General features: G+C 39.2%; 1 protein-coding gene and 1 long non-coding RNA gene across 2 annotated transcripts in view; one reads left to right on the forward strand and one right to left on the reverse strand.

The window, feature by feature from the left end:
• The window catches only part of LOC112151197 (tyrosine-protein kinase yes), a 36717-nt gene that overhangs the window by 14590 nt on the left and 11437 nt on the right, over positions 1–10690 (forward strand). The window contains exons 2-7 of the mRNA XM_024279940.2: positions 2793–3096; positions 6059–6158; positions 6567–6665; positions 6854–6957; positions 8214–8363; positions 10472–10627. Of these exons, the coding sequence (XP_024135708.1) occupies positions 2799–3096; positions 6059–6158; positions 6567–6665; positions 6854–6957; positions 8214–8363; positions 10472–10627 (907 nt within the window). The 5' untranslated portion in view covers positions 2793–2798. The remainder of the gene's footprint in view (positions 1–2792; positions 3097–6058; positions 6159–6566; positions 6666–6853; positions 6958–8213; positions 8364–10471; positions 10628–10690) is intronic.
• The window catches only part of LOC118600229, a 19220-nt gene continuing 14879 nt past the window's right edge, over positions 6350–10690 (reverse strand). The window contains exon 2 of the long non-coding RNA XR_004949836.1: positions 6350–6705. This is a non-coding gene — a long non-coding RNA (uncharacterized LOC118600229). The remainder of the gene's footprint in view (positions 6706–10690) is intronic.

Raw genomic sequence — 10690 nt, forward strand, 5'->3', positions numbered from 1 at the left:
AATGGCTCCCATCTTTACAAAAGGCTCCATCTTTACAAATGGCCCTCATCTTTACAAATGGCCCCCATATTTAAAAAAGCCCCCCATCTTTACAAAAGGCTCCATCTTTACAAATGGCCCCCATCTTTACAAAAGGACGCCATCTTGACAAATGGCTGCCATCTTTACAAATGGCGACAATTTTGGTTTTTGTAACACGAATTTCTGAAGGATGGGATCCTATGGAACATCCATGTCAAATGTGGTTCTTATACCACAAAATACATGATTTCTTTGACATATAAGCTGCCCCGCTGCATAGGGAAGGAAAGTCTTTATCATCTCCTGAAACATTTTGGTTTTTAAAAGAAACACTATAAGTTTATATTTTAGGATGGAGCTTAAATTTGAATTTAAATCAATTGAAGTCAAAAACTGACGGAGTTCCCTAAGCTTCCAAGTATTTAAAAAAAGTTGAATTTTAAACCAAACAAATTTAAAACTGTAAAGCACAAACATTTATATATTTTTTGATTTTTTTTCTTGATGGATTAATCAATATAATGAAGAAATAAATTGTTGCTGTGCATATCCAGCGTAGACGTGCCATAAAGGTGTTGTCACTTTGGTGACGTGCAGATGTGTTTTACACTGTGGTCACGCCGACCGGAGCAGCCACGCTCTCTTTTGCCCCGTAATGAAGTGCAGAGCTGACCGCAGTCCGCCGTTGAGCAGGCGCTCTGCCTTCCATGACAGCGGTTTCACCCCGAGGCTGAGGAAACGTTTGGCTCGGAAACGAAAAGTCTCTCTTCTGTGCCAGCGTTCTCCACAGGTTGGCTGCAGATCTAACGTCTCAGATTAGATTTATTTGAAAGTTTTTTCTAAGCATTTTGTTGGAAGTGAGTTAGATCGAAGCTTTTCAGAGGCTGCCCGGTGTGATAGAATTTAACCGCTTGTGCGCATTCACTTTGTGAAAAATGTTAAAAAGTATTTGTGGTTTTTATAATTTGTTGGATTTTCATGGCTGTTCGGCAGGAGAACTCAGTGAACTCCTAATTAAAACTAGAGTCAGTCCCTCTGGCTGATAATTGGATAATTGTGACCCTGCAATGAAACGATCTGGTGTCATTAACATCTGTACATCCTCTTCAGTGGAGCTGCTTGTTTTGTCCGCTTTCATCTTCCTTGCTTGTAATTAATCCTCATTGACTGCATATTGTTAGTGTTAACCGGCTCTGCAGCTGCTGTTTTTCAGTCATTAAGAGTTTGGATTTGCTCAGACTTCTTTTTGATTTTCCCTCAAAATGATAAACCTCTTCTGTTGTCCCACTAGCATGAACAGAACTCCAAAAATCAGTTTTGTATTATTTTGTTGTTATTTTACGTCTCTTTGATACATTTTAATGCATTTCTAAACACATATAATTTTAATTATTATATTATTTTTTAGTTTTTATATATATACATATATGTGTGTATTTGTTCATATCGGAATTGGATTTGTTTTATATTGTTGTTGATTTTTATATGTTCTTTGTGTTTATGGCTCTGCTTTTTATTACTCTTTGAGTACTTTTGGGATTTTTTTTCACTAATTTATAGTAGTCTTAACTTAATGTGTGTTTTCTATTTACTTATTTCTCTTTAATCATAATCTTTAGTAGTTCTTTGCTGTTATTTGGCTTTTTTATTGTTCCTTTAAACTGGTAAAACCAATGTTTTCAGTAAACATACGAAGCCAAATCCGCACTGAATTTTTCTTTTGTTCAGAACCAATGTTTGTTTTTCTTTTTAAAACCCACATTCACTTAGATCGCTTCAATTGAGAAAACATGGAATCCATGGTAACACATAAAGTTGTGTAAAAAAATGTCTTCACCTATTGGCAAAAAATGTTTTACTGCAAACCGTGAAACGAAAAAAGCTTTTTAAATTAATTTGAGAATTTGTTTGTTCATTTTAGGTATAGCACCAATTGCAGCAGCCAAAAAAATAGTTTGAAAAAACAAAAATGTAAAAAAAAAATACTTTAAAGTAAAGGAAAATTTAAATAAAAACAAAAAATATATATTTTTAAAAATGGCTGCACCATGTGAAGATGCAAGGTTTTTGTACGGTGGCCTTGAAGTCCAAATCACATCACAAAATCAATCAATGTAAAAATGTATAAAAAATTAAACTGACAAATAAAAATACAAAAAACAAGAAAAAAAGAAAAACTTTACATTCTAGAAATCAAAACACAATAAAAAAAAAACCCTAAAAACAGAAACTGGTTTAGATGATAGATTAGATGATGTTTGCGTTTTTAATTCTTTACCTTTTCCAGTTTTTTGACATTCCATCTTGATAAATCTTTTTGTTTTGATTTCTATAATGTAATGTTTTGTTAATGTTGTGATCTTTAATATGTGTGATTTATTGGTGTGATTTATCCTTCAGGGCCACCGTATTTTAGATTTGATCTGCACTGCAGCCACTCGTCCTTCATAACTCCATCCGTTTTGGAGCCCCGCCCACTCTGCATGAATGCACAATTGACTGTCCGTGGCCACATTTGGATCACTGGGATTCAAAGCGGATTTAGTATTTACCCATATGTCCTAGTTACAACACGGCTTAATGTCTTAAATGCTTGAAACAACAGCAAAAAAAAAGGATCATTACATTTCCTAACATTAGATTCTGTTTATCCTCAGCTTATGTTGCGGTTGTTTATCTGCCCCCTTCTCCATAGCCCCTCACTCTTCTTATTTTTTATTTTTTTATCTCTATTGTTTGCATTAAATCAAGCCCCTCCTGTGTGTGTGCAGGACACCATGGGCTGCATAAAGAGCAAAGAGGACAAAGGCCCCGCGCTGAAGTACCAGCCTGAGAGCTCCCCCGCGTCCGACTCCACCGCCGGAGCCACCGCGGCCCACGTCGGTCACTACGGTCCAGATCCCACCCTGCCCCAACAGAATCCAGCCCCTGCACCGTCGTCCGGGTCTGGAGCTGGGAATTTCAACCACAGCCTTACGCCGTTCGGCGGCTCCTCGTCCACCATCACTCCCTTTGGAGGAACATCGACCTCCTTCTCCGGTCCTCTATCCAACTCTTTCTCCGGTGCCGTCTCAAGTGAGTCTGCTTCACTGAGGTCCACGTTTGGTCAGAGTTATTAAGAAAGAGTCAAAACTTTTATTTAATCCATCTCAGACTCCCAATGAAGTCTTGGATGAATAAACCTAATTAGAAGACTGTAAATGTTGAGGCGACTTTTTGCCTCCCGAGGAGCCGATGGCAGCAGTAAAATGTCTGACGCCCTTCTGTCTCAAAGAATACGCCGCCGTCTATTCCATTATGAGGGATAAAATAATACGTTGACTTTGAATTAGTTAATAAACAGGATTAATCATGAGCAGAAAAGGTAAAAAATAGCAGCTGACAGGAATAAACACCCCAAGATCCTATCTCCTCCTCCATCCAGAGTGCAGGTGAGTGGGTGAGTATGTAATGTACATAGAAATGTAACTCGTGAAGGTAAAATCTGTAAATTAGGACTACAGATGTAAAACTTGTGCATTTTTCTCCAACTAACATGAACATATTCTCTATTTTCTCTGTTGTTTAAGCTCTAGAAGTAAAACAAATACCTGATTGTAATGGAATAAAAAGTCTCATTCTGTGTGGGTCTCGATCGAATGGCCAGACTGGGTCTCTAATATGTGGAGGCGGGACAAATCTGGCCCGTGGGCCGTAGTTTGGGGTCCACTGGTTTAACTTCCCAATTCAGCCCCTAAAAGCGGAGTGTCAAACAGGAAGGCACTGGATCCCATTTTTACAGTCTTTGGTATGGATTTGAACTCGTGCCCTCCCATTCTTAGGGCAGACACTCTACCACAAGGCCACTTAGCTGGCTAATAGTTAATATATTGATAGGTGACATATTTTGAATAATGAGTTTTTATAACAAATGTCATAGGTTCACTTAAAAAAATGAATCTTCTAAAAAATGTTAAATAAAAATGGATTTATACACCTTTTTAAGTGTTGATATTTTTGCACACTGGTCTAAGATTTGGGGGGGTGTAGTGGTTGGCACTCTTTCCTCACAGCGAGAAGGCACGCGTTCAAATCTGGGTCATTTCTGTGTGGAGTTCTGATAGGTGTGTGTGAGAGAGAGAGATCTTAGATTGGACTGGGATAGGCTCCAGCAGCACTGTGATTCCAAAAGGGATTAAGCGGGTATGGAAGATGGATGGTAGAGCTGCCACCATTGGTCGACAAATCAACGACTAATCGACTATTGAAATAGTCGATGACAATAGTCATTACGTGCTAGCAGTTTTGGCTAATTTAGGATTTTTTCAGTTTCTTTCGGCTAATTTGGAGTTTAGCCAATGTTTCACTTACATGCTAGCTGTTTTGGCTAATTTATGAATTGTTTTCAGTTTTTTTATGCTAATTTGGAATTTAGGTAATGTTTCAGCTGCATGCTAGTTGTTTTGGAAAACTTATGTCTTTTATATATTTTTAGGCTGTTTTGGAGTCTAGCTAATATTTCAGAAGGATGCTAGCTTTTTTGGCTAATCTATGATTCTTTAGGTTTTTTATGCTAATTTGGAGTTTAGCTAATATTTCAGCTGCATGCTAGCTGTTCTGGTTAACTTATGCTTTTTTGTGTTTTTTTGGCGGTTTTTTTCAATTTGGCTAATATTTCAGCTACATGCTAGCTGTTTTGGTTAGCTTATGTATTTTATATATATTTTTAGGCTGTTTTGGAGTTTAGCTAATATTTCAGAGGGATGCTAGCTGTTTTGGCTAATCTAGGATTCTTGAGGTTGTTTATGCTATTTTGGAGTTTAGCTAATATTTCAGCTGCATGCTAGCTGTTTTGGTTAACTTATGCTTTTTTTGTTTTTTTAGGCTGTTTTTGAATTTAGCTAATATTTCAGCTACATGCTAGCTGTTTTGGCTAACTTAGGCTTCTATTTTTATATTTTTTTAGGCTAATTTGGCATTTAACAAATATTGTAGCTGGCTGTCAGCTTCTGTGTTTTCAGATATTTGCTGCAGCGTTTTTAGCTTTAAATTTCAGCCTCTTCAGCTATCAGCACTAGCATCTTTAGCGGCCAAATTCAGCTTACAGCATTCACACTAGCATTATCACAGGAAATGCTATAAATCTCATTTTTAGTTAGTTTAAAGCTAATGATGGTTAAGATGTGTGCTTTACATCCAGTTTGCCCATGACCCAATTAGGCGACTAATCGGAAAAAATTATCGGTGATTAGTCGACTATTAAAATAATCGCAGCATTAAGGATGGATAGATGGATGGATGGATGGGCTCCAATTTGAAGAACCAAACTGCATAGTTACAAAAAGATGAAATAAAAGTTAAAGAAGCTTTACAGGTTTTGTGATAATGGCCTGAGACTTCAGGTCTCTTTAGACTTTCTCTTCTTCCTGAAGAAAATGAGGTGCCTCCAGGTGCTGTGGGGTGTTCAGCTGGTGGAGGGGGCGCCCCATTTACAGCTGCAGTGCTTCCCTTTCTGGCATCTTTCTGCACAAATTTCATTTTTTTTCCCCAATAGTTTTCCTGTCAAAAACTAGAAAAAATGTTATAATTTTAGTGTCATATTTAATAAAAAACCTATAAGGCCAAATATAAATGCCAGTTTTTAGTTTATTGCCCTCTTTCATGGGCTTTGCTAATCCTGGGTACCGTTTTTTTTTCTTTCCACCTTAAATCTTTATTGTTAACATGGATTCTGCGATCAGCTGTGGTCTTCTGGGCACAGAGCTGGGATTAAACCCTCCTGTAGAAGTGGGATTTAGGTTGTAATCCTCCTCCACGGTAGATTATGTGCTCTCGTAGGGGGATGAAAGCGGCCCTGCTGTGGTGTTTGCTTTCTCGCAGGTGATAATAGCATTATTATTGACAGCATTGTTGTCAGCGGGAAGGTGAAACTCATCCGTCTGGGAGTGCAGATTCTGTTTAACGGAGAATCGGTGAGGGGGAGGGGGTGTTTCACTCTGCTGTAGCTTATCTGCTGTCAAGAAACTCTTTCTAAATTGCTCCTATTTTCAATTTTCAGGCGGGGTTACCTTCTTCGTGGCCTTGTACGACTACGAAGCCAGGACATCGGACGACCTAACGTTCAAAAAGGGCGATCGCTTCCAGATCATCAACAACACGTAGGGATTTTTGTGATCAGATCCCATTCTGCCTCTGCTCCGACACTCAGCTGCACCTGTCAGTGTGTCTGTCTTCATGAATGAATTAGATTACGGCTTTTGTTCTTAATGCACGCTTTTGGGGCTTTCAGCTCCGGCGCAGATGTGGCCTAAAATGACAGCATTGTAATGGGAACTAAATGGGGTTATAGTTTTTTTTTTTGCAGATCTTGCAGATGAAACGTGCAGCTGCAAAACCCTTTTTATAAACTGTGAAATATGCATGATTTTAAATAAGAATGACCAGATTTTTATTTATTTACTTTTTTTTTTACAACGCTTTAGATCCATCTCCAGAGCAGCAGCAGCAGCAGCAGCAGTCGACAGTTACATTTGTCTCACCTCTCTTGTGTCATTATCCTCCTGCAGAGAAGGAGACTGGTGGGAGGCTCGCTCCATCACCACGGGAAAGAAAGGCTACATCCCCAGCAATTATGTTGCCCCCGCCGACTCCATCCAAGCTGAAGAGTGAGACTGCCCTCTGCTAATAACCTGACGGTTAATCCACCTGAAGACAGATGCATGATCTCACCTTACCTGCAATCATTGTGTCATTTGTGCCACTTTTAATACAAAAAATTTCAATCTAAACAGATCTGAGCCAATTATTTGAATTCATAGTCTATTTTTCTGTCTTTTTAAAACGTTATTCTCAGATGGTACTTTGGAAAAATGGGGCGTAAAGATGCTGAGAGGTTGCTGTTAAATCCTGGGAACGTTCGAGGAACTTTCCTGGTGCGAGAAAGTGAAACAACTAAAGGTAACAAGCTTTTATCCTGAGCAGTGGAAAAAAATGATGCATTTTTGAGTGTTGGAGACGTCATCTTTTGGCGTTCTTGCCAGCATTACAGTCTAACGTCTATTATTGTCTTTAAACTCCATATAAAAAAAATAATGTCTCCCACTTTTTCATGAAAATTAGAATTTTCTTTGTTATATCTTTAAGAAAAGTCTATTTTTCTATTGTCCAAACATTTTTTTGTGCATTTGATAGTGGTGAATATGAAAGCAGCAAAATTCTATCTCTCGTTTGGATCAGATCCGATTGAAATAAATTTATTTCAAGCAACCAAAACTAAAAATACTACAGAAGACAAACAAAAGAGATGTTTCTATACATAGATAAATCCAACTTTTGATGATTCATAGTGACTTGACTGGAAAAATGTCTAAAAAGATATACGTACAACCACATACACACGTAAATGATGCCATTATATTTACTTTTAATCATAAATAGACATATTTGTACTTATACATGCAATACATGACGCATTGAATCCATTAAATGTGACAAATATTTGCTGTAAAAGGACTGGGAGGAAGTGAACTTATAATTCCACCTTTATGATGTTTTACTGTTTATTTTATGACGTAATTATCATAATCTAGTTATTTATGTTTCAACAGTCCAACAGCTGACCCTTCTGTATGGGGATTTGACCCCATAAAAAGGCCTCCACTGGTTCCTAAACGATGTAAATTTGACTTCAAGTCAATTGTGTGGATTTGATATGTGGTGTTTGAGGGGAAAACATCATGGAAAGTGCTGGATCGGAATTTGTTGGATGAGAATTTCTTGTTTTGAAGTCCATGCAGTTGAAAAACCTAAAAAAATATCAAAAAATCTGCATAGATAAATAAAAGTATAGGTGTAATAGCCAGAAGAGGAACAGATTAATGCTATGCGGCGGCTCCCCACAAAGTGCCCAGTAAAGGCTGTCTGCACCGTTTCTCTTGTTCTAATGGAAAAGTTGGCAACAGTTTTTTCAAAAATGACTATTTGGACAGCAAAAACCTTCAATCGATACAAAAAATGTGTTTTAGCATCTTGTTTTGGTTGCTGATTCCAAACAGAACAGACTTTTTGATCATCGACTTGGCTCGGATTTATTCCCAATTGCTGCATTGCAGCAAAGGTTGCGGACTTTTTTTGGAGGACGGTTTTACTTTTAAAATATTTGATTGCAATCAAGTTTCAAACAGATTGGATAGAACGTTCTCGTCTCATTTCAGGAGCTTATTCCCTCTCAATACGAGACTGGGATTCGGCCAAAGGCGACAACGTGAAGCACTACAAGATCCGTAAGCTGGACAACGGAGGATACTACATCACCACACGGGCGCAGTTTGACACCTTGCAGAAACTGGTCAAACACTACACAGGTAGGATTTTTCAACACACCTGGAGGGGGTTGGATTCTGAGTCATGGTGGGAAACGTATCTAATTCAGGGGGTAGTCAGAGTTTGTTTTCCAAGATAACCTGGAACTATTTTTTTAGTCTAAATGCACCCAAGCGAACTTCGGTCCAGGATCAAAAACCACATCTTTTGGGGTGGTTTCGATTAGTTTCCAATCGGACTGAACTTCGGTTCGCTCTGAGATTCCTCAGTCTGAATACAGTTCGCTCTCGGAATTAAAGAACTGGACTAAAACAGCCATCGTAGCCGGTGGTCATGTGATGTAACCAGAGTAGTAATGAAGCGACCGGTGAGCCGCAGACAAATGTAAACCGTTGATTGCTGTGTTATCAAAGAGGACATAACTGGTCCAACTGGTCACTTGTTAGAAAGTTTGTTTTAGCACTGTTGAAAAGGTTTCTGATCATCCTAAAAGCTAGCTTGTAGCTTGAACTACTACTTGAACTTTTAACATACACATTGCTTCTCACTAATTTCCCAACAACTTATATGTCATAAACACTTCTCAGCGTACCTTCAGACCTTAGTACTGCTGTGCTAACGTCCTCTAAATTAAAGCAGATGATGTTTTCTTGCAAGAAATTCTCTGTTGTACCAAAGGAACAAGTAAAAAATTGTTGTTTCTGACGTTCAAAACTAGTAATCGAAATATAACGTTTAAATAAGTTAACTATCCCAACAAGCATTTTAAAGTGCAGCATCTCCGACTTTTTCTTGTTGTTTTGACCTGCCTCATAGGTCCTGGCCGATGACTGAAGAGATCTTTAATACAGTGGTTTTGTTGACAAGCTTTGGTCCAAAACAGAAATCTCTGGTAGACGCCAGTCCGAATACAGAACAAGGTTCAGGACTCGATCCAGACCAAATCAGGCGGACTCGGTCCGAACCGAGGAACTTTATAGTCTGAAAACACCCTTATGTCTCGTTTCCACTAAGCGGTCCAGACTGGACCAGCTCCTTCCTGGTCTGTTTAGAATGGTCCAGGCAATTCAAGCGAGCGTTTCCATTGAGTATTGGACCATCAAGGCGCATGGGAGGGGTGTAGACCTCTAAAGTAGCTGTGTGTCATAACGGTGCGACTACAGCAGTTCTTCGTATTTGTGGATTTGTCTCTTGTCCCTTACCGCCGCAAATAAAAAGGGGAAATTGAATATTCTTTGCAAGAAGATTGCAGGAGGAAGAAGAATAAAAAAAGGCAAAATTTTCGGCTTGGATCTTGAGTTGGGAAAAACGTTGGTGGGACGCTTGCTGATGTCATAATAGCTTTCCACCAATCAATGGATTTCATCGCATGACGACAGTAGCTCCACCTTAACTGGTACCATTTTTCTATGGACCTACAACCAACAGGGAACCAAAAATGGTACTAATCAGTCTGGCCTAGTGGGTCGATTTTATAATGGAAATGGTCAAAATACCATACCGGTCCAGTCCAGACCGCTCAGTGGAAACAAGGCAGTAAAGTCCCACTCGGATCTATTTTAAAAACATTCACAGTGGTGTTTATTAGGCTGTTTTGAGGCAAAATAATAAAAAAAACTGTCATTTTCCAGGATATAGTTTCTGCAGAGTAGCAGTAGTTAACCTCCGAGTTGTGGGCGAGACTGTAGGTGCAGAGCAACCCCGCCCCCCTTACCCTCCCCCGTTGCTGAGAGATCAGTATATTCTACGTCACAATCGTTTTTTTAAATGGCAATTTTTCATCTGCTCACAACAATTTGAATAAAGACATCACCAGAAATGCAATTTTGAGCTTCATTTTCTTTATATGTGAGTAAAATACCACAAGAACACCAATTTTCATGGGAGTGGGTCTTTAACTTTAATGAGAACTGACGGTGCAGCTATGATTTGGAGCCTGATGACGTTGAGGTTAAGTCTCTGTGATTCCACTTGGTCTCGCTGTGACTCTCCAGAGGCTTCCTGTGATAAAAATCCACTTCCCCCCATCTATTTTTGATTCTGTTAGCATGTGAGCGTCTCAGTGCGTCAGTCAGGATGAAATGAGGTGGAAAACAGACCCGCTTTAAAACCCTTCTGGTGCCGCTAATGTTTTGTCCTTGTATCGCAGAGCATGCAGACGGACTCTGCCACAGGCTGACCACAGTGTGCCCCACGGTCAAGCCTCAGACTCAGGGACTCGCGAAGGACGCCTGGGAGATTTCCAGGGAATCCCTGCAGCTGGAGTTAAAACTGGGACAGGGCTGCTTTGGAGAGGTCTGGATGGGTAAGAACGTCATTGTCAGTGTGAAAACGACAGTTATCCTTTCTTCCTTTGTTTATTGAATCC

Source organism: Oryzias melastigma, linkage group LG20, assembly GCF_002922805.2.
Source record: "Oryzias melastigma strain HK-1 linkage group LG20, ASM292280v2, whole genome shotgun sequence".
Taxonomy (NCBI): domain Eukaryota; kingdom Metazoa; phylum Chordata; class Actinopteri; order Beloniformes; family Adrianichthyidae; genus Oryzias; species Oryzias melastigma.